Source organism: Pteronotus mesoamericanus, unplaced genomic scaffold (genome assembly GCF_021234165.1).
Source record: "Pteronotus mesoamericanus isolate MK-2021 breed Mesoamerican mustached bat unplaced genomic scaffold, CSHL_Meso_final contig_182, whole genome shotgun sequence".
Taxonomy (NCBI): Eukaryota; Metazoa; Chordata; class Mammalia; order Chiroptera; family Mormoopidae; genus Pteronotus; species Pteronotus mesoamericanus.
In genome coordinates, this window is record NW_026555078.1 from 16865432 (window position 1) to 16890359 (window position 24928).

A 24928-nucleotide genomic window follows, 5' to 3' on the forward strand; every position below is an offset into this window, starting at 1 on the left:
TGGCCCAGAGTGCTCCTCTGAGGGCACGGAGCCCAGAGCGTCGCAGACTTCTGTCCCGGTGTCCCACGCCCCTGACGCAGCCATCTGCAGGGAGTGAGGAGCCTCCAGCAGCTCCTGAAAAGCGTTTTCTTCTATGGAAATCACTGTGCTACTGGTAAAAAATAAAAGTCTCTTTGAAGCTAAAATTTGCAGGTTGAAGGATGTGTACAAAACATGTTGGGGTGTATGTACCTCGCTCGCTCTGGAGTTCTCCCGAATTCTCTCCTGAGTCTGGGTACCAGGGCTTTTTTCGTGCTTTGTCCATGCCTCGCCCATTCTGAGATCTTCGCTCTCAGCCTTGACTCCACGTAGCATCTCTTTACCTCCACCGCACTTCAGGGACACGTGTCCTGCCCTGCGGCCATGGCAGGTGGGGCTGTGTTCCATCTTACCCAAGGGAGCGGGTGGATCTAGAGAGGGGATGTAGCATGCCCTGCCTGTTGGCCCCAGGCCATCACTATCCCAGCCTTCAGCCTATTCATTGGTGGCTGTCATTCTCAAATTTTAATGGACATGAGAATCATCCAAGTGTTTATTAAAAATGTACAATTTCAGGCTGCAACTCTAAAGATATCTTTAGGCCTGGGGTAGGGTCCAGGCTGCCTAAAACCTACATTTTAAGAAGCAGTATATTACACCTGACACTGTTGGTCCTTACTTGCAGCTTAAATAGGAGGAAAATCATCTTTGTGGCTCTACGATAAACTTTCCTTGTGATCCAGCCTCAAAGGACATCACTAGAACATTGATTGGCCTGTGATTCTTCCTAGTGAACCGAGGCAATGAGAAGGGTTTCCAGAAGTATTCCAAAGAAAACAGAATGCACTGTGATCCCAAATGTCTTTATGTTAGAGCTCTACTCTTAGCTTAAGCAGCAGATACAAACATGGGCAGGGGTTTGATGTCCAACATCCCATTCCACGGCCCTTACAGGTACTATAGAAACTTGAACAATTGTCTGTCCCACTGCAAAAACACACAATTGCTTTGGGGGAAGGTAAGGAGGAGCTCTGGAAATGACACTGCCATTGGAGGGGGTCTCATGACCTGCCGCTTTATTACCAGAAGTCTTGAACAAGTAACAATGACTTCAAAGTGCTTGGGTAACAGAAGGGAAAGAGCTGGAGTTCCAGCTTCTACCTGACCAGCACGTGGTGGATACCGGGAGATCACTCTGAGGCCTTGATTCCGATGAGGTACCCAGGGCAATTTCCAAGCATTCTAGTTCGTCTAAAAGTTTTTATGGGCTCATGTCCTCTCATCCTTTCTCCCAAGATCCATATGGGAGTCTTCCCAAACACCTGACCTCCCCATTCTAAACACCAGCAGGGGACTACGGAAGAATTTCACAACCAAGATAGCAAACAGTGAATACGGCCCTCAAACTATTAACCAGAAGTCCCAGGAATATCTGGAAAACATTCTCTCTTTTCTTTTGCAACTGATAGACCTCATCCTTTACAAGCAAACAAAATGCTTCAGCATGCTCAAACCTTTGTTTTCATTCACTACAAAAGCAACAGAGTTCCTTTGCTCTGCGTTTCTTTGGGTGTCATTTTTCTTTTGGGGTTTCAATGCGAGTCTCTAGCACATTGTTGGAGATGCCCGAGACTGGGTTCTCCCCAATAATCCCCTAGGGCAGCTCAATCAATCCTTCAGTGGCCTCTGCTGCCCACTTTTAACCTTTTCTCCAGCAGACGCCAGACAGGAGACCTGGGAGAGGGGAGGAGGCAAGGGAGCGGAGGACAGGCGGCCAGGGAGCATTCAGGGCTGCGCTGCATCACTGGCCAGCGTCGTTCAGGTAAACCCTGGGCACTGGGACACAGGCTCACGTGCCCCTGGAGGACCTGTGGGCTGCGGTCTGAGGGTGGAGACGTTTGCACAGACCAGCCTCCCTGGTGCAGCAGCTGCCCTTGGGGAAGAGTGTGGATGCACCACCTGCTGTAACAAAGTCTAAGAATAAAACACCTTTTTACAGCTCACACTTCTAAAATGAGGTCTAAAAAATTGCCCAGCGATAAAATAAAATGAGAAGGTGGTCCCATTTTAGTCTCGTTGGTGAATGCTGATTGGTGGGAAATTAGCAAATGGAAAAAAAAGAAAATAAAAATAGAATTACTTTATTAATTTTAGAAATCAGTAATTCCAAAGGGTGCCTTTACCGTGGCTCGTGTGGTCAGCAACACGCTGACTTTTCTCCACTCCCTGGGAAACTTGTGACGGAAGCTCCCCTCTTCTCCCCAAGCCCCCTGAGAAGGGAAGAACAACTTTGGGATAATGCTGTTGGGATTTTAGGCTTGTAGGAAGTAAAGCTTAATACTGCAACCTGGAAAAGAAGAGGAAGCAAAATGCAAATAGCCAAAGAGCCTCTTTTATATCATCTGTGTGTGGTAGCAGGAGAGGGACAGAGAAGACCTAAGCAGGTTGCGGGAGGGGAGAGAAGGGGGTAAAAGATACACGTGTGTTCTGCCGGGGTAGATAATGCATCCGTTGAACGTCCCCACTGCCGAGTTCCATCAAGATCCAGCTGATGTGTTTTCCTGTCCTCTCAGCAAAAGTCTGGATTGGTTCACTGGCAACAACCTACTGCCACTTCTGCTCCAAGGCTCTGGGGACTGAGGCAGCAAAAAAATACCATGGACCCCTCGCGGCGCTGGTGGACGCTTCACTCTCAGCCATGCACCCAGGAGCAGAGTAGTTGATAGGGTCTTTCTCCGCGTGCCCGTGGTTCATCTCTTAGCAGGAGCAGGGTCTGAAGAGAGAAAACCAACCACTGAGTGACCAAAATGAGAGCAATGTCTGGTTCAGTTAACATTACCGAAGAATAAAGAAGTTGTGGCCCAAATAAATGAAGTTCATCTTGAAGTAGAAAACTTGTCATTTTAACTTTGATTGGAAACCTTTCTAAAACACTCCTGTCCTGCTGCTTTTTTTGTGTCATTCCTTTAGTTCCTTTCTTTTCTATTTTTTCCTGGATTTTATCCCTCTCGCTTCTTAAATAGAAGGTGCTAAATATGTTAACCTTTTCTAGAAATTCAGGGTTAGCATCATTAGCATTCAATAATGAAATGCAAGGAAAAACGGCTTTGTCTAAATCTTCTGTAAAATAAAAGACACAGTTTTCATTTTCACCAATAACTTTATTGATTTGGATATCTTGAGAATGTCAGCTATCTCCTGCTTGGTTATAACGTTGATCGTTTTCAACTGATGTCTGGATTTGATTGTTCTCAACTTCAACTGGTCTGCCTGACCATGGAGAATCGCCCAGCGAGAAATCTCCAGCATGAAAATCTGCAAACCACTTTTGACACGTTTGATCGATCACAGCACCTTCTCCATACACTCACTGCACAAATTTTTTTTTTTTGGCGTTTCAGTTGTGTTTTTACCTTTCTTGACATAATACAACATAATATGACAAAAAAGTTTATTTTCTTACATCCTCAATATTAAAATGGCTACACAAAAATTCACCAATTTTTTAATTTTTTTTTTTTAATGCACACTGATATGACAGCTGTCACAATACAATCTAACAAAACTGTGCCTGGCTTCTTTCACTTATCATGAAATTTTTAAGGGTCATCCACATTGCAGCATGCATCAGCGCTCCATTCCTTTTTGTGGCTGAATGATATGCCATTGGGTATATATACCACATTTTATTTATTCACTCACTGCTTCCCCTCTTGACTGTTATTAAAATTGCTGCTATAAATATTCACGGACAAGTTTTTGTTCAGACATGTTTTTGTTTTTCTTGGGTACAGACATAAGAGTGGACTTGCTGGGTCACAAGGTAACTGTGTGTCTAACGGCTGAGAAACAGCCCCACTGTTCCAGAGCGGCGGCACCATGTACAGCCCCCTCAGCAACGAGCAAAAGCTCGGGCTGCCCCACACCCTGCCCCACGCTTGCTGGGGTCGCGCGCTGTTGCGGCCAAGCCGGCGGCTGTGGGGCCGTGTCCTGCTGTGGCTTCGCCTGGCACTTCCCCAGGGACCGGTGCTGTTGCGACTCTTCTCCGGCGCTTGCGGGAACTGGGTATCTTCTTTGCAGAAGTGTCTTTTCAGATCCTTGGCCCATGAAAGAAAACTAAGTTGTCTTTTTTACTATTGAATTGTAAGATTTCCCTCTATATTCTAGATACAAGTCCATCACCATATACATGATTTCCAAATATTTTCTCCTATTCTGTGGGTTGGTATTTTGCTTTCTTGACAGTGTCTTTTGAAGCACAAAATTTAAAAATTTTGATGATGTCCACTTTGTCTATTGCTTTGCTTTCGTTGCTTATTCTTTTGCTGTCATATGTGAGAAACTGCTTCTTGGTTTTTAAGGTCTTTGCCTTATCTCAGGTGCAATTTCTTGGTTCTGTGTGTTACAAACACCTTCACCTAATTTGTGACTTGTCTCTCTACGCTCTTTATGGTTTTTAAAAGGTTACTTCATGATTTATTAATTTAAGAGTAAAGTCCTACTCAGAGATAAGAGTTAGATTACATTTAGGTACACATTTAACAAGCAACCTTTTGAAAGATGGTTTTTAAAAAATGTTGAGACTTCCAGAAAATTCAGGACAGTCACCACAAAAATGGATGGTTTCTTTAAAAAAAAATTTTGCAAATAAAAAATTTCAAACATACACAGAAAATAGAAGAGGACAAGACACCTGCAGGTTCCCATCCTGTACCTCATCCCCGCTCTCTCACCAGGTTCCCTCCTGTGTGCTTCAAAGCTCACGCGAGGTAACACGCCATTTCAACCATAAATACTCCAGCATGCATCTCTAATGGGTAAGGCCTTAAGGAAAAAAGGAAAACAAAAGAAAAAGCCCACATCCTTAAGGCATCTTAGAACTAGTCTAAATTTTTGATTTGGGCGAAGTCAAATCTGTCAGTTTTCTTGTTTCCAAGTCTGTACTTTGGCGGCCTAATCTAACAAATCCTTCACTTACCTCGTCACAATGGCATTGCCCTATAACGTCTTAGAAAAGATGGACACTTTTGCCTTTCCCATTTAAGTCTTTAATCCAGCCTAAGTTTGTGCACAGTGTGAAGCCAACAGTGACCCTCATACTATTACTGGGGGGCTTTGAAAGCATCCCCTTTAAGATGAGGAGCAAGATAAGGGGGACCATCACTTCCACTGCGTGCTGGACTGGAAGTCAAGCCAGGGCAGTAAGCAAGGAAATGACAGGAATCAGAAAGGAAGAAGCAAGCCTGTCATTGTTCTCAGATAATGTATTGTACTTGTCTGACTGGGAACCCAAAAAGAACGTTCAAATAAATTATTGGCTTCAGAAAAGTTTCCAAAATCAATTATATTTCTATAGTGTATAAATATCCTTTACTATTGTTTTAGCTATATTCCTCAGGTTTTTAATAAATCATATTTTCTAATTATATTATCATTTCTCGATGAGTTAACTCTTTAATTTCTAAACACATGAGGATTTTCCAGTTATCTTCTTGTTATTGCATTGCGATCTGGGAATATTTACCGAGAAGTCCATCTTTCCTCCTCTGACCACGAAGCCTCTCTATCACAAAGTGTCTCCGCACAGGAGACCAGTTTTAGGGTCTTTCTTCTCTGTGCCAGCACCACGCTCCCTTAACTACATCAGCAAACTGAGTCCAGCAATGTTAAAGTACAGAATACATTATGATCAAGACAGGTTTATCGCAGAGATTCAAGGACTGTTTAACATTTAAAACTTGACTAATATAATTTACTGCAAAGACTCCATGGATGTTTGCAAAGAATATATATTAGGCATTTATTTAGTGTGATGTTCTACACATATCTGTTAGATCTGTTAACTGTATGGCTTAAATTTCCTAGAACGTAATTGATTTCAGATTGCTCAATCTACCAATTACTGAGTTACATTAAAACATTCCATTATGAAGGTGAATTTGTGTATTTCTCTGTGGTGGTGATTTTCTTTGCATACTTTTCATAAATATGCATTTTATTTAATTTTTGAAATCAGTAGATATACTAGTTAAAATAAGTCAACTAGAAGCAGTAATCTACTTCCCTGGTGAATCTTTAGAACCTTTAGTCACGATGTAGTGATCCTCTTTATCTCTTTGCCCTAAAATCTATTTTGTCTGATGACTATAGCTACCTCTCCCTGTCTCCCTGGCGTATCTTTTCCCTTCATCCTTTTTATACCCTTATGTCTTAGATATCTTTTTTAAATGATCTAAAATTGGATTTTTAAAAATCTGCGTTGACAGTCCATTTCTTAGACCATCTACGCTCTACTACCTCTACTGCCCCTGCCCCGCCCCTGCCTGACGGAGCAGCCACAGAGACCCCGTTACATCCCAAGTCAGCTCATGCACACCTCCGCTCAGAACCACTCGGCTCCCACTTCACGTGGAAGTACAAGTGCGGTCCCTGGTCCCCTAGGTCCTTCACGATCTGGCCCCTCATCATCTCACAGGTCTCATCCATTCCCCCGTTCCTCCTCGCTCCCTACACTGCGCCCCGCTGGCCTGAGGATATTTCCCAAACACAGCAGCCACGGTCCCCCTTCAAGGCATGCGCTCACCTCATGCTGTTCCCTCTGCCGGAATTCCCTCCCCCGGCCACCCACGGCTTCCTCCCTCACCTCCTGTAGGCCTTCATTGAAACGCCATTCCTCTCGGATACTCCTATTTAGCATGGTGACTCTCCCCACTCTCTTTTTTCCTGGCTCATTCTTTCTCCTCTAGAACGCTTACTACTACCTAATGAACTGTCTCTGTGTTACTTACTTGCTTTGTTGTCTGTCTCTCCTATTAGGGATTTTGGGCTGTTTTGTTCACTGATTAGTACCTAATGTCTAGCACATAGTGTATGCTCAGTAAATATTTGTTGAATTATTCAGTCTTTGACATTAATTGAAATATTTAGTCTATTCACATTTTTGTAATTACTAATATTTTTATTTCTACTGTCTTAAGTTGTGCTATTTGTTTCACCTTCTCTGTTTTCTTTTCCTCTTTATGGATTTATTCTTTTCCTCATTCCATTTCTTTCTACTACTTTGGAAGTTTAATATTTCTATTCTCTTAGTAGTTACTATATTCATTTTTGCATTTGTATAGAATAACTCTGTAAAGCTGAAATTAATCAGTATCTTTAACCTTCTCACTGTATAAAATCAAGTTAGACTACTTTAAAAGTTAGACTGCTTTAACTCTGCTCCTACCCTCCCGCTCGAGTTACATATTGGTGTTGAAAATTTTAATCCTTCCCTTTCCCCCCTTTTTAACCTCCTAAGAACATTATCATCACTTTATTGGTTATTTTTACATTTGCCCATATTTTTACACATTCTTTGCTCATAATTCCTCCTTGCATCTGAGATCTTTTTCTAGTATCACCTTCCTCTGTGGGAAATATATTCCTTAGAACCTTTCCTTTTGCCAAGGTTTACTAGTGACCAATTATTTGGAGGTTTTTTGTTAGAAAATGTATTTCATCCTCATCCTTGGAAAATATTTTTGCTTAAAATATATTTTGGTTTGGTAATTATCTCCTCTCATCAACGGCAACGTTGTGCTGGGTTCTGGTTTCCCCCACTGCTGTTGAGCAGCGCACTGACCCGCAAACCTGCGACCCGTTGCTGAGCCTTCTTTCCCTCCAGCCGCCTTCCCACTTTCGTTGTCCGAGGTGTAACGTTTCAGGGCGGCCTGTCTAGGTGTGAATTTCTTGTGATTTGCTGCAATTTGTGTATGTATCTCATGAGTTTTGAAAATTTTTTTTGCCATTATCTCTTCAATTATTGTCCCTGTCCTTTCTATCTATCTAGCTAGCTAGCTATTACTTTAGTTTCCAGAACTCCAATGAGGTGTCTGTTAGGCCGCCTCACATGTGTTTTTTTCCACCACTTTTCCTTTCTGTGCCACATTCCAGATAAAGTCTTTCAATATATCTTTGAGCTTATTAAATCTCTCTTCAGCTGAGTCTAATCTACAGGGAAGCTCACACACTAATTTTTAAACTGTAATTACTATGATTTTCCCATTCTAAAAATACTATTTGGTTCTTTTTCAGATCTGCTTGGTCATCATTTTAATCTCTTGGTTTTACTCATCACTTTTCTTCCGCCCTTTAATTTCTCTAACTATGCAGGAACACTTGTTTTTTACTATATACCTGCTGATTTCAATACCTTAGTTTTTACAGGTCTGACACTATTCTCTGCTATCTTTGCTGGCTTTTGCTTATGGTGCCGTGCTTCCTTACTGTTGAGATTATAAACTGTGATCTCTGAGTTCTTACCGCTGTACCTGTGGGAATTGTTGGGGATTTGAATTGAAGGGCGATTCTTCCAGAAAAAAACAAGCACGGGTTCTGTTAGGAGTCTGCAGCCACTACTGGTTTAGGACCGCCTTTAAACTCAACTCTCAACCTGGAGTTTTTCAGAGCACCCAGGGAATATGACTTCACACCCAAGCTCCCACGGGGGCCAGCTCGTAGTCATGAATGCTCAGCAAAGAGCCCCACACTGTCTCATTCAGCACCGAGGTTCAGGGCAGGCCATTTCCTTTCAGGGCCAGAGGTGGTGGAGGTTGGTGGAGGAGGAGGGGTTATTCCCAGTGATCTTTAGATGGAGGATACAGCCCTTTGGGGTCCCCTTTACATATGCAGCGTTTCCCTCCAGGCTTTCCACCTTAGGATTTTCCTATTGCCCCTCACTTGCTGCCATAATTCTGGTCCAGAGTGGCTTCAGTCCCACTCCTTCCTGGTGACCCACTGCTGGGATCACGAGGGCAGGAAAGGTACAGAGAGCAGTAATGTGGCTGTACTTTCCCCGCTTACCGCGTCGATGGCCATGATCACAATCTGGCTTTTTGTTTTTCTGGTAGGACTTTGAAGAAACAGTCATTGAACCTAACTCACAGTCTTCTTTTTGGCTTTGATGTCCTGGCCTGGACATTTTTTCTTTTTGTTTGGTCAAATGTCTATAGATCATACTCTCTGTTTATACACTACTTGGTGTTTATCAAATAAATGAATTACATCATATTAGATTAGTTCTAAAGTCAATGAACAACACAAACATAAAATATCATGAGAATCACTCTTAAAGCACCTGTAAAATGCATTATACTAGTTTGGCAACTATCAGAAAGTCCAGCACACCCAGTTTTTCTTCTAGCCTGCTTTTCTTCTATTAGCACCAGGTTAAAGTAACTGGCTTGTGTTACTTTAACACAGTGAATAAAAATATTTTTAAACACCGTGTTTGACGTTTGCCAAAGTGAAGTACATTACAAGAGGCACCTAGGCGCGGAGAACTGAGGGGCCGGCAGACTCCCGTTCCAGGCGCACTCTGAGGCTTAAGGTCCCTGAAAGGAATGGGGGACAGACTTTCCTACACTAAGAACCATGGTTTCTTTTGCTTTTGGGGGTGGGAATGGGACACTTTGTCTTCCATGAATCGCTCATTTCCCCTAGCGCACTCTTTCAGGCATGGAGACCACATCTTACAAAGCTTCGCGTGACCTGGGCCCCCAGCATTTTGCCAGGTAAATATTTACATGGGAGCTGCTGGGTAAATATTCGATGGACTGATGTGGAAAATGATCATTAGCAGTGTTCCCTATGGGTAGCAAGACTTCCAGCTAACATACAAACTCTGCATCTGCAGACAGCAAAAGGCCTGTGGCGATCAGCAGAAACCCACACTTCAGACCAGCGCTCCCATCAGCTCTCAGAAGGACACGCATGCAGAATTTCAGTGACATCATCTGAGTTGTGGCTTTTCCAGTGGATAAAAGACAGAGAATTAATCATGACTTCCAGGCCAGTAAAGGAGGCCCAGACCTCAGACAATACGCACTTTTTATAAATGGAGTGATTTTTTCCCCTCCAAGGTCTGAGGTGAATAAGAGAAATAAAATAAAAAACTTAATTTAAAAAATTACCTAAATGCAAAGACTTTAGAAATTGTCCCCAAGGTCTTTGCAGCTGATCAGAGTGGCCCTGACCAGAAGGTAGTAACTTCTGGCAGCGCTCTGGTTTGATAAAGAGACTGAATGAATTTATTTATATCCTGAGTGACATTAGGAGGAAGGGACAGCTGGGGAGCGAGGGCCAACCTGCTGGCCCCTCACCTTCCCGGGCACCGCTCCAGTGCGCAGGAATGAACAACACAGCACAAGAGCATCAGATCCATTTCATGAAACCCTGCCCGGGTGACACAAAGGCGCCGGGCACAGCTGCGAGGGGCGTGCTCAGGGCCAAGGCAGCCCCCCGGGCGGGCGCTCTGGAGCAGCCGCAGCCGCAGCCGGAGAGGGAGCCAGCTGCCCACAGCAGCCCCAGGGAGCCCCGCCCCGCCCCTCCCAGAAGCCCTCCTTCCTGCTTTCCCAGGAACGGCAGAGGCGCTGGGCTCAAGTCTTACATGCTAAACCCAACGTGGGCTCAAGTGTCCATCTACAGGGAGCTTTACTTCTTACTTGCAAAACTGAGTGCTGAATAGTTTCAAAACAACACTATTTTAAAGAATTCTACTGTAAAGTACTAAAATCTTATATACAATAAGCCCAATTCTTCTAAGAAAAATGCACACAACTCATTTCTGAAAGGATTTTTTACCTCTTATAAACTTGTAAAAACCATTTCCCCTTACTCTGGTTCCTTTTCTTATTACAACAAATCAATAAGATGGGCTGATAAAATTCCACGAATGACTAGAAAGATACAAATCTCTCTGAAGGACTTTCAAATGTCCCTCAGTGCAAAGTGTTTCTTTTTGTCACTACATTTATATAGTTAGTATCCCAAGGGCAGACCATTTAACATGTTTGAGGGGTTTTTTTTCTCCATAAGGATACTTGATACCTGTAACTTCCCTTTTATGAAAATTTAAAATTGCAAGGTTGATCTAAATCAAAGTTCTTGAACTCCAACTCTAGGATCTAGCTACATTTATCTAGAAGCACAATTCACTTAAGCACATATATTTATACCTCTTCATATATAAAATGTTTACACATATGTTTATATATAGAAAATATGGATTTATATATTACTAAATCATTAAAAATAAGATGACTTACTTTTTAAAAGTTTCTTTACTTTCTTAAGAGGATTAATTTCTTTATAGCGAATTCTAGTAAGGAAGAACCTTTCTAGAGAAACCCAAGGGTATGGGCTTCAACCCGACTCCTGCTATTTACTAGCCGTCTGACCTTTGGGACTGAATAATGATGAATGTTTTCTAACTATAGGACAAATACATACTCACTGTAGAAGAATCTTTGGTGAGGTTTAAGAACAGATTTTTATTTAGCTTTGAGTTCAAAAGAACTGATATATCAAGATTTTGTCTGTTCTAGAAAAATAATTTCCAAGCTCATAAAAATTTAGATTCATTCCTCCTAGAACTGATGCAACATTAATTTAAAAGGGTGCTGGATAGCAGTTCTTTGCCTAAAGATCAGGAGAACAGCAGAATTTCAATTACCAGAAGAAGGCAAGTGAAGGCTAGATCATTATTTTCAAACCTTTTTTTTTTTTTTACTGCAACAAATAGTAAAAAAAGTACGTCTTCTATGAACATACACATAAATATCTTTATGACTTAAAGTCTCATAAGAAATTCTGACTGTTATTGAAGATGGACCCTGGTATTTTTCTATTTCATTCTGTCCCACTTCAGGGGGTGAGGGGCGAGGGACAGAAGTGATGGCTATGACCAGCAGGCTGGTAAATGTGTAACAACTGGTTCTCTGTGGTAAGACAAACCAAAGCCCAGACTATGTTGTTGGCTGATTTCTACCACAGCCAAGCTCACATAACCAACATGAAGTTACTGAAGTCAGAGCTGGGAAGAAACACGAACCGCTGGCTCTCGTGAGCCTGGTTGTGACCCACTAACTGATTTGATGACCCAATGTTCTTAGGTCACGACTCCCAGTTGAAAAATCACTGCTTTCAAGTGTAGGCAGCCAAACTCCTTGGTAGTTCATGGGAAGGTGAGCGTGGCCAGAATATATCTTTTTTTAATTGTGGCAAAATATATATAACACAAAATTTACCATTTCAATCATTTTTAAGTTGAACAGTGGGTACTGTTTCCCACAGGCCCCGAGTGAGGGCACATGTGCTGGGGTGCCAAGGGCTGCCCAGGCCGCAGAGGGCTGCACCGCACGCTGACTTGAACGTCACTCCTGAACTACACTCCGCCGGCAGCTTCCCCCAGACGGATCGTCTTGGGAAAGTGAGAGCTACCCAGCAGTAACCTCAGGAAAATCACAACCTCTCCGAGCTTTGGTTTCTTCCTCATGATATGGGGATAACAACTTGTATACTTTGCTGGGTGTTGTAAGGGCCGACTAAGGTGATCCACAGGGTAGCATTCATATGAAAATGATTCAGTTTAACACAACCATACTCAGAGGCAATTAAAAAATATCTTTGGTCTTAGGGTCTTAGTTCATCCATCATCCTTGCCCCTTCGATTTCTCCTCTGGGGGCCTCTGAGGTTCCGGACCTCAGAGGTTTTATCCACGCACAGCTGAGCCAGGTGGCTCCGTGAGAACGGCTGCTAAACTCTGCTGCTGGCTCTGCTCCTCCCTGGCTTTTGAGAAGACTTTTCTGAGTTCGCTGTCCAGCCATCATGTCAAACTTGACCTTTAAAATACTCACAGGAGTTTCTGTCCCACTCATCCCCAAGGCTGGCTGCTCTAATTCTCTCAATGGCACTCGTGATACCTCAGGCCCCAAGGTTTAATTTAAACAATGTACAACCACTTCACATGTTAGGATGGCCACTATCAAAAAAATTTTTTAAAAATGAAAGAAAAAAAACAACAACAACAAGTACTGGTGAGGATGTGGAGAACTGGAATCTCGTGCATTGTTGGGAAGGATGTAAAATGGTACAGCCACTATGGAAAACAGTATGGAACTTCTTCAAAAAGTTAAACATAAACTTACTGTGCAATTCAACAATTCTACTTCTTGGTATATACCCAAAAGAACTGAAAGCAGACTTAAATGGATATTCGTATACCCATGTTCACAGCAGCATTATTCACAATAGTCAGAAGGTGGAAGCAACTCAAATATCCATCGACCGATGACTGAAAATGCAAAATGCGGTCTGTATGTACAATGGAGTATTATTCTGCTTTACAGGAAGGAAATTCTGACTCATGGATGAACCCCGAAGGAGTCGTGCTAAGTGAAATGAGCCAGTCGCAACAAGACAGATACTGTATGAGTCCACTTGTCCGCAGTGTCGAGGACAGTTGGCTTCATGGAGACAGAAGGAGGATGGTGGCTGCAGGGAGGTGGAGAGGCGGGAATGGAGTCAGCGTTTAATGGGCAGCAATGGTTGCAAACTAATGTGAATGTACTTAATCCACTGACCTGTAAACTTAATGATGGTTGACATGGTAAATTTTGTCACAATTAAAAAAAGATATTCAATAGTAGTAGATATTGACCTATCATTATCCTGCTCCTGGCGCCCTGTGAGGTGTTTGCCACGTGCATTACCTTACTTAATCCTGTGTTTGCACAGATGCGGAGAGGCTAAGGGTGGGCAGGAGAGGAAGCCTGGTGCTTTCGCCTGCCTAAGCATCCCTTCCCGCCTGGCTGTGCTTCCGGTTCCTTTCACTTCCTTTGGGAGACTGCTCCCCACCTGCTATATTCCAACCCGGTGACTACGGCCAGACTACAAGTGTTAGTCCGTCCTCTCCTGATTACAAACATTGGCAGGCGATCCAGGCCTGGCCCAAGTCCCCATCCCCTTGGTCACAGCAGCTGCCTTAAGAGGTGGTCACATCACCCAAGCCAAGCCAATCACAGCCCTTCCCTGGGACTTATAAATACTAATGTAGAAGGGGAAATGCTCTCTTTACTCTGTGGTCATTCAACTGGGGAGAATAAGGCTGGCGCTGCTCAAACTACACTGGTCCACCTGACCTTGCTGTGAAGAAGGAAAGAGGGATGCTGATGAAGCTGTGAAGAGAAGTGAGAAGGAAGATGGGGACAAAGAGCGCGCAGCACAAAGGGCTGGAGAGAAAGGAAGACCCAGCAAGACTTAGCTCTTCTGCCTCCTAATTCCCTCTCATCATGTGAGTCCACAGACTCACCTTTTTTCTCAGATGCCTGAGTTGGGATTTTTACTAAAACTCAGTGGATTCTGGATGCCAGCAACAGACCTCAGATGTCAACCAGAAGGAAGGTGATGGCTGAAGCTCTGAAAATGAGTAAAACAGTAAGCCCACAGAAAGAAAACAGAGGAGAAAAACCCAAGAGCACAACTGACCCACTGTGTCCTCAGAGGAAAGGCTGCCCGGACCTTTGCTGAGGCAAAGTGCTAGTCAGACAGGTCTTAGGAAACCAGTCCTTTAGGAAACTTCGTCCTTTCTGTTTTCTAGAAAGTACCGCCGGAAGGAATAGACAAATCTCAGCTAAGAAGTGAGGCAGTAAGAAACACTCCTCATGTAATTATGATGATGTGTAAATGAAAAAAAATCCAGCGGGGATATAGCAGGTGTTCAATAGAGAGCTGCTATTACCATCATGATTTTTCAAACTACAATGACAAAAAGAAGAGAGAGTTGGAAAACTCAAAGCCCATGCAGGAAGGATAGAGCATGAGTTAAGAGGCATCATACAGTAACTTTAAATTTAATTTCTTCTGGGTCTTTTTCTTTAAAAACTGTTTCTATTTGTTTTTAAAAAGTAATAAATGCACAAATTTGAAAAAAAATCAAACAATACAAAAGGGTATAGAGTTAAAGTGTGTCTTCTATCCTAGACTCATTACTGAGCTAGTGTGTGCCCCTTTCTCAGAACAGTCTCTGCACAAACATATATTCCTTCTCCCCTTTTTATACAAATGGGAGCATAAGCTGCAGTGGTTTTTTTGTTTTTGTTTTTTTTTTGTGTGTTTTTTTTTTAAAGACAGGGGTATCTTTTATTTAACAATATATCTCAGGAATTGTTCCAAACCAATATAAAGATCTACACATCAGGAGAACTCTTTGGGTAGTCCATAGATACTTCTATTTTTATTTTTTAGTGAGAGTGAGAGGGGAAGGGAGGGAGAGAAACATTGATGTGAGAGAGAAACATCGATTAGTTGCCTCTCATATGCACCTGACTGGGGACCAAACCCACAACCCAGGCATGTGTCCTAACTGGGAATCGAACTGGTGACCTTTTGCTTTTCAGGACAATGCCCAACCCACTGAGCCACACCAGTCAAGGTCCAAGACACCTTTTTGGTGTAGGGTCATCTTATGAGATCCTCCCACTCTCTCTCCAGTTTCACAGATTTTGTAAGGAAAACTGAAAATGGACCCTAGAATCAATCAGTCATCTTGTTATCGTGCAACCAGGAAGTAACAGGAAGCAGCTTCTTCCTCTCTTAAAACAAAGGGCCGCCCAGGGGGGAGTTCCAATGAAGCAGGAGCCAAACTACTGCAGTGCAGTATTTGGAGATGTTATTACAAGTGATAGCTCTGAGAGTGCTCTGAAAGGTCAAGGGAGACTTTAATTTCCTATCAGCATCATTTAAGAAACCAGGAAGAAGGCAGCTGGTAAAAAGCAGCTCGCCTTTGGATGGGAATAACGACAGCTTTGCCACATGGACTTTGAAGGTTAGACAACCATGAGACAATCAAGTTGACAATGCTACTAATTTTAGAGGCTAAAGCTATTGGAAACTCGGTGTACTTACTGAGGAATCAGATGTCAGCTTGCTATCATCACAAAGCAGATGTCCTTTGGATCCTTTGAACTAAAGCTTGGGTTCAACCATGGCCCCATCCTTCTCTTGCAGAGTTCTTCCCATTAGTTCTCAGAAGGCTGTTGAATATGTCTGGTACTTTCTATGTATCTTCCAAACTGAACCACAGAGCCCACTAATAGTTTTTGTTATTCTACATTGCATTTTCTAAAATGTGTCATCTCTTTGGGCATTATGGTTCATTGCACGCCCATCTCTGAGCTACTATCCTGTGTCCCTCTTTTTGTCTATTACAGGAAAAGAATGATTGGAACAGTTTCTCAACCTTTTATGACCTATGCTCCATCAGCTTTTACTTTCTATGGTTTATTTTTATGAAGGCCATGAGTTTCTTCTTCCTTTCCATATATAAAATTATATTACAGCTTGACTATGTTTTTTCCCCTTTTTATCCCCTTCCTCTTACTCACTCATCCCCTCACAGTAGGCCCCCTGGTTAAGAATCACTGTATTAGACACAGACGGTAAGGATTCATTGTACTGTTTCTCTTTAGTCTGGTCCATAAAATGCCCTTTTTCACACCCAGAAAACCTTGTCCTAAACGTCAACATTGTATGTCTTCCAGAACATAAAAATCTCAGCCTCACAGAATGCTGCTATGGCCCAGAGATTGTATCGGTCAGAGTGCCTATGCATTTGATGAGGGTGAGTCTACTTTATTATGTCAAAACTGGCAATGTGTGCATCGCTTAACTTTTTATTTTTACCTTATTAAAAACAAAACTAAACTAGCGTGGAAGGCAGCCTTTACAATGGCCTTTGGTGATTCCTGCCTCCTGATAGCCATGCCCTTACGTAATTTTCTCCTCTGGAGTATGGACTGAGCTTCCTGACTCACTTCTAACAAAAGAACGTAGCAAAAGTTATGGGATGTCACTTTCAAGATCAAGGTATAAAAGGGCTGCAGCCTCCGCCTTGGTGTTCTCTCACTCTCCCAAGTACTGCCTGCCCAGGGGAGGCAGCCACAGCACTGGGCTATGGCTGCCATGACGCAGTACCTCAGGCTGGGTGCCTTAAAAAAGGAATGTATTTTCTCATAGTTCAAGAGACTAGACGTACAAGATCAAGGCGTTGGCAGGTTTGGTTCCTTCTGAGGTCTCTGTCACTGGCTTGCAGATGGCCATCTTCTCCTTGTGTCCTCAGGGGGCCTTCCCTCTGCGTAAGTGCATCCCTGGTATCTCTTTGTGTGTCCAAATTTCCTCTTCTTGTCAAAGTAAAGGAGGGCTCACCCTAACAGCTTCCTTTTGACTAAATCACTTCCTTAAAGGCCCTATCTCCGAACAGTCACATTCTGAGGTAAAGACTTCGACATTTAAATGGGGCGGGGGGTGGCCATTTCGGTCCATAAGGCAGCCCTCTGGAGGGGCCCGAGTGGGACAAGGCTTACCAACGCCATGTGAGTGAGCTTGGAAGCAGATCCTTCACAGGAGATCACAGCTCTCACCTGACCGCTTGACCGCCACCTCATGAGAGGCCCTGACCCAGAGGCACCCCGCTAAGCTCGGACACCTCTCCCATAGAAACCAAGACAATAAATAAGTGTTTGTTGTTTTCTGTCATTGTGGCTATTTGAACATTTTTGTTTATTGGGGTTAAGGTCAAACTTTAGTTTGTTCCAAACTTTACTGCAAATGAATCAGTGTACTTTTCTGCCAAAAAGAAAGAAAGAAAAAAGAAGTCTTTGATGACTGATGATTAAGAGGGTTTGAGGAGTCATCTGATAATAAGAAAACATCAACAACATTTTCAATTGCAACATCTCGACTAGATTTCACAGCAGCCCCATGAAGAAGACACAGCAGCTCTTCTGATTCAGCTGCCAAGCAAAGCACCTCGCATATAGCATGTATTCCAAAAATATTCCTAAGTGAATGTACTTCCATTTCATAGATGACAAGACTGAATTGAGAGAAGCTAATTAACGTGTTCAAGATCACACAGTTACTAAGTGTCAGGTATGACACAGAGAATCCAATTCGAGGATTTGTTTCTACTGTACCGTGTTACCTTATATATTTGCTATTTGCATTTTTCTTCCTTAAAGTTGTAAGTAATAATATGCTTTAAAAATGAGATTTTCAGTTAACTGGCACTTCATTTTACTTTTTTCCCTTAGGGGGGCTCTGGTTGGAGGAATGAAAAACAGAGATAGGCAAACAACTACATTCTGAAAACAGTCAATAAAGTCTGAGCACATACACCCTAGTTTGCTACTGAGTCCATTTTATATAGAAGATTCATATTTAAATCTTATCTTTCTAACAGTCGATGAGTAGTGGACTTAACACCTTTACCTCATTAAAGATATATGCTCTGTTGTTTGCTTGTCCCCCCACCCCCATGGGGGTTTCTGGGTGAATGAAGACACACAGCCCCTCAACACTAGGAAAAGTTGACTGCAAAAATGGCATGGAGCTTCTGTTTGCTCCAGAAGTCTAAAGGACAGAGAGTATAGACATAGTTATGAAAATACCCATAGTTTATAGAACACAAACACTGCATAGCAGATCCTAACACTACCTAGAGACTTACTTGATTTATGTTAAATCTTACAAAACAAACAGCAATAGGTATTGATCTTTTATCCCGCATTCACCTGCTGAATACCTACTCTATGCCCAGCACTATTGAAAAGCATCGGTGATACAGAGGTGAATGACATAATTCCTAATCCTTCTGGGAGTTTATAATCTATAGGCCAAAACCTAAATAAAATAATACATTTTAGCAAGTAATATATTCAGCAAATAGGAAGGCCAAGGGCACCACAGAAGCTGACGGTATGAGACGAAGCGGCAGAGACGACAAGCCCTGGGATGGGAGCACGTCAGGCGCTGGCCGAGGTGGGGTGGGCTTCCTGTGCAGAGGGGACAGCCCGTGCAATCGCACAGGCATCCGAGACAGTGTGGAAGTGGTTCGGAATGACCGGAATGTAAAGGGATGTGTTGGGGGAAGGGTGGAAAATATGGGGAGAGAAGGGGGCAGACCACGAAGGGCTTTGGTTACCCAGTTTAGGAGTTTGCACCTTAAAGGGAGCTTTTCACAACTTTCTAGTGGTGAAGCATCATAATTATAATTGTTTTTCAACGATCACTTTAAGATCAGTGTGGAGGGAAAAAACAGATGAAACTGAGGGCAAAGAGATCATGTGAAAGACCCTATAATAATTCATACAAAAAGTGATCCGTGTCTGAATTAAGGCAGTGAAAGTGAATGAGATTGGACATGAGATCTGAAAGGTATGTAAAGGGAAAAGCCAACTGGATATGTGGGGTGAGGGGACTAGCCAGAATGGTTCTTAGGTTTCTGGCTTCACCTTGGATGAAGGTGAGTAGGGATGGCCTACAGGTGGCACGTGTCCGTGGGGATGAGCCAAGTGTTGGACGTGTTGGGTTTGAGAGGACTGTGGGGTGTTAGGCGTGGCTGGGATATTCAGCTCCAGGGAGGAGCCTGGGATGGAGAAGGGCTGCTGCGTCCATGTGCTACGCAGTCTGCGGCACCCCCAGGACTGCAGGGCGCACAGCCGGCCTGGGGAGCCACCGGCGGCAGTCCTGACGCGGCCCGGGCCCGGGGCTGTCAAACGGGCAGGGCGGGGGGGGGGGGTCGGCGGAGGCCTGGTTCTAGGGGATGAAAATCCAGGAGCAGGCGAAGGAAGGCAGAGCAGTATTAGAGAGACTAGGAAAGAGAAACAAACAAACAAACAAATGAAAAAAGAGATTAGGAGGGAGCCACCAGAGAGCAGAGAAAGGGGAAAGCCAACACTGCCCAAGCTCAGTCTTAAAGACCGACACTTCATGCGGGTGACATTTCTCTAAACTGAGTGACTAAGTAAACCAACCTTATTCACTCCTTCCAAGATTGATTATTAGCCGTACTTTTTAAGATGTCTGGATTGTCTGGCCAAGGTTATTCAGAACTCAATTTTATACTCAGCATATATGCCAGACAAATTGCCACTTCCTCAAGTATTAAAAGCGCCATCTTTGCCTGATCCTATTTTCACATTTTTACCTCATGTATCTGCTCTTTGACCCCCGATCCAGTTTTATGTTTTATTTATATTGCTGCCTTGAATTCCTTGTTCTTTGCATCTTCTCAGTTTAATTAATGATACATACTAACATTTCTCAAAGTAGGAGTTTGTAATCATTCTTTTTCTCACTCTAAAATCTGAACTTTTTTCTTGTATATACATTTATTCTCTGAGTTAAGATTAGGGATCTTGCGATTTATTTAGTTTATCCCTTGTGTGCACCTAATAGTGTGCTGAGCATAATTATTTATTCACAGAAAATTCCCACCACATGCCCAAAGGCCACGTGAGAACACTAAACATCTGAAAGGTGGAAGCAGAAAACGGGAGTTCCAGAAAATTTTTTCAAAACTCTAGTTACAAGCCTGTGTTGGTCTGAATAATTGCTCCGGCTCTTATGTTTAGTTTTTAAAACTAGGCGACACCTTGCCATGTATAAAATTGTTTCTTTTTTCCCCCAGGAACGTGTTGCTTTAAATTGAGGTCGGTAAACATGGCACGTGACAGGATACGGACGTGTCGCAGTTTGGAGCCAAGCTTCATTTCTCACAGTGCAGAGGTATTAATCAGCATTACCGGAAAAACAGTTACAGGTCAGATAAATCTGAGGCACTGGATCAAAACAAGTTTCTCTACTGAAAGACACCTCGGAACCTTTACTATACTAATATATGACTCTTCAGGAAATAGCATAGAGTAAATAACATTTCTCAAACTTATTTGACTGTGAAGACTTGTATTTTACAGAACACACTATGGGAAACATTACCCTAATTTTACAGAGGAAGACCCTGAGCCCATAGAGGTTCGGTGAGTAGCCCGAGATCGTACAAATGTTTAGCAAAGCGCAGAGGCGAGCCACTTCCTGCAGCTTTAAAGCGGGCCCTCTTTCATGGCACCGCACTGCTGGCGCTGCTGACGTTTTCCAAACCTTTCAAGGAGGGCAGAGCACACAAGGGACACTGCTGGCCCAGAAATCCTGCCTTCCAAGGCTCAGAGATTCTCTCCTTCTTTAGCAGTGACAAGATGATCTTTCTGGGGGCCTGTCAGCTGCTTGGTGGCCACGAAATCCATGGTGGGGCTGGGGGGTGGGGTGCCCCGGAGGAGGAGCTCCCTGGGATGCTTTAGGATGCTTAAAAGAAAAATGGACTTATGCCGAGGATCATTCCTGGAACAAATGTGAAACCAAATACTTCGTATCACAATCCTGCCCCCACCCTTTCTGAAAGGGAAATGAAATAGCAGGATTAACCTGCTCTTCGTCAGATCAGGCTTTGTTTCTTTCCAAAATCCCATGACTGGGGCAGACACCATTTCCTGCTACTCCCCTGCCTACGGCAAGGAGGGGACAGCCCGGAGGGGCGCAGAGGCTTTCCTTAGGCTCTGCCAGCCGCGGAGGGCGCCGGCGGGAGTGCAGGCGAGAGGCCGGCCCACAGAGCGGCCGGTCGGGCCTAGCCTGCACTTCCACCTCCCGTGCCCAGGCGGATTTCTCCCTCCGCATGCTCTCAGCAAGTTCTTTTGTGCGTGTCATGAACATCTTAGGACACTGAGAAACTCATCCATCTGAGGGGAGGGAGAAGTTAGACTTAGTTTAATTCTAGGCTCTCTGAAAAGAGTATTTAAAGACTGTGAAGAGACTCACTTTTTGGGGGGGGGGGCGCGCATAAAATCCAGCATCTGTGAAAGAGATGGATGAATGTTTAAATAAACTGTAATGTCTTGACCAGGTAATGACAGAGCAAAGCTGAAATACAGTGTATAACATATAAACTCATCACAAAGCCAGCTGTTCCATGCTTTAAAGGGATTTAATAACTCAAGTGTCGGCAAATGAACTCTTTTCCAAGAGCCGGAAGGACTGGAGGTTTCTCACTGTCTGCGCTGAGCAACGAAACGCTGTTCCTCACGACCGACCGGGGCAGCTCGGCCAGGGTCTCCGGGAGTCAGTAGTAGTTTCGGTACCTTCTTTTAAGGCCAGGCGTGGTTGGGAAGTGCAATTAGCCGAGGGCAGATCTCTGCTGCTGCGGGTAATGAACAGGAGCACCCTCGCAAGCCAGTGACTGGGTCACTTGAGGTGTCTCTAAGAGTCACCTTTCAAAGTCCAAACCACTTGTTCAATCGTATCACAAGAGGGCAACAGGGCTGTTTAAAGGGAGGGGTGCTTGTGGACGGCAGAATGAAAGGGATTAACAATGGGAGAGAAGCAATTGGTGGCGCAGCCAGCCCCATTCTCAGCTGCTCTGTCTTGGATTTGGAGCATGAGGTGAAGCTTAAGGCTCTGAAACTATAGTCAAGGTCCTCCTTGCTCTGTGCTGACTGAAGCAGCTAAAATACCCCAGAGCCCGACACCTTTGCAAATGGGGAGAAAAGCAAGCAAGGCCTGGCGCAGGGACAGCTGCCTCCCCGGGCACGGCACCTTACTTGGAAGTGCAGAAAACTGAGGCCGAGCTGAGTGGGCCCAGGCACCTCTCCGCCTCAGGCCCACCTGGCACAAAGGGAGCGGGCAGACATTGGCTGAATTAACGTACAGGAGGCACTGAATACGTCTTTATTAAAGAATTTGGCTTTCTAAGAAGTAGACAGAATTTGGCTGCTTACATTGAGGTGCCCCTTTTTTTTTTTTTTAAGATATCCACTAATGACTTTTCTACGGTTCGAGGCATATATCACATACTAATAAAATTCACCTACTTTAATAATATGTAGCTCAGTGGTCTTCAGTGTGTTCAGAGTTGTGTTACCATCACCGCAATCTACCTTTAGAGCATTTTCATTAACCCCCCCCCCCCCCCCAAAAAAATACTCCCCTGTGCCTATTAGCAGTCACTCCCCATGACCCCTCCTGCCACGCTGGCCCTGGGCAGCACTGATCTAATTTTTGTATCTATGGATACTTAAAGGCTGTCCATTCTAGACATTCACTTAAGTAGAACCATATACCCTGTATTTTGCTGTGTATAATGCACACCTTTTTGCCCAAATTTTTGAGGGAAAAATAGGATGCACATTATACATGGGTAGTACTAATTCCATATCTATATAAATGTTTTTAATTCTTTTATTTATGCTCCTGTGTTAAAAGTATAACTCTAGAAACCAATAACAATATCTGAATGCAAAATAATACCCTGGAATATAATAATCGATCTTGTTTCTAAATATAAATGAATAAACGAACTAAGACATTAAAATGGAAGACTTTTTTCCTGAAAGTTTGGGTTAAAAATGTGGGTGCACAGTATACATGGCGAAATATGGGAATATATGGTCTTTTGTGACTGGCTTTACTCAGCATTACATTCTTGAGGTTCATCCATGTTGTAGCATGTATCGATACTTCATTATTTCTTAATCTTTATTTATTTTTTATTGTTATTCAATTACAGTTGTGCCAATTTTCCCCCCATTCCTCTCCCCTGCCCTACCCATCCCCCCTCTCTGGCTAAATAATATTCCTTTGCGCGTATATGTCATATTTTGTTTATATATTCATTATACATGATAGACATTTAGGTTATTTTCACATTTGGTTATTGAGTAATGCTGCTATAAACATTCATGTACAACTTTTATGTAGACATATTTTTATTTTTTCTAAATATATACTTAGGAGTCTAACTGTTGGGTCGTGTGGTTACTCCATGTTTCCCTGTTTAAAACTGCCAAACTCCTTTTCCAAAGCAGTTGCACCATTTTGCATTCCTAGCAGCAATGCACTGGAGTTCCAGTTTCTCCACATCCTCCCCAACACTTGTTATTACTTGTCTTTTGATTACAGCTATTTAGTGGGTGTTAAGTGGCATCTCACTGTGTTTCTTTGTATTTCCCTAATGCCCAATGATGCATTTTTCGGGCGCTTATTGGCCATTTGTATATCTTCTTTGGAGAAATAGGTATTCAAACTCTTTGCTCATTTTAAAATTGGGTTTTCTGTCTTTTTACTGTATTTCTTTTCAATAAACTTTTCTTTTTACTGTTGAGCTGTAGGAGATCTGTGTAAATTCTGGGTATCCATCCCTTGACAGATATTTTTATGTTTTGTAAATATTTTCTTCCATTCTATGGACTGCCTTTTCACTTCTTTGATGGTCCCTTTGGAGCACATAATTTTCAAAATTTTTGTTGTTGCTTGTGCATTTTGGAGTCATATCTAACATATAAAGATTCACTCCTATGTTTTGCTTTAGGAATTGTATAGTTTAGGCCTTACAATGAGGTATTTTATCAATTTTGGGTTAATGTTTATGTACAGTGTGAGGTAGGGGTGTCTAACTTCATTCTTCTGCACGTTGGATAGCCAGTTGTTCCAGCACCACCGGTCTCTTCGATCACAAGTTGAAAAGACTATTCTTTCCTCATGAAGAGTCCTGGCACCTTTGTTGAAAAGCAATTGGCCATACATGTATGGATTTATTTCTGGACTCTCAGTTCTACTCATTATCAGTTTTAAATGCTGTTTAAAATTCTCAGACTCACTACTGGCAGGCTCCAATTTTATTCTTTTCAGAGAATCTCAGCAAAGACCTGAGTACAAGGGAGCTTTTCTTTAAACAAAACAGGGGACATTAATAACCTCTCTCATTTTTTAAAGCAGCTGTACTGTGAGCAACATCTTAGGAAGACAACCTATGTGAACAGAATTGGTATTGTAATAAAATTAAACTTACAACAAAGTTCATCTGGATAATCTGAGTATACATAATCATTCTGCTATAGGATAATCAAGAACAAACAGTAACAACTCATGTAAATGAATGTGGTATAGCATACATTTATATTATACTTAGAGCAAATTTATCATTTTAACTAATAAACACATTTCCAGGGTTCTTTTCTTCCTCTATGGCTCATTCGTTTTCTATCCTCCTCCCTTTTAAGGAACTTTCTTCTTGGAAAATGGGGACTCTCATGTTTCTGAAACCCCCATCTAACAGGTAACCACCCCCCTGTAGTATTACGTGCTGGGTCTGGCAAACTAGGGGCAAGGAATGGCATTTCTGCTGGCAGCAGTCAGGAAGCTGGCGGACAGGGGCTGCGGAAGGGCGACGGACCCCGTCCAGCAGGGGAGGAGATTCTGGGAAGC

At 43.0% G+C, this 24928-nt stretch overlaps 1 protein-coding gene across 1 annotated transcript in view; it reads right to left on the reverse strand.

Annotated features, from left to right (window-relative positions):
- Positions 1-2217: 2217 nt before the first annotated feature.
- Positions 2218-24928, reverse strand: part of TTLL5 (tubulin tyrosine ligase like 5) — a 246195-nt gene continuing 223484 nt past the window's right edge. Inside the window, exon 33 of the mRNA XM_054567237.1 lies at positions 2218-2791. Within this exon, the coding sequence (XP_054423212.1) occupies positions 2769-2791 (23 nt within the window). The 3' untranslated portion in view covers positions 2218-2768. The remainder of the gene's footprint in view (positions 2792-24928) is intronic.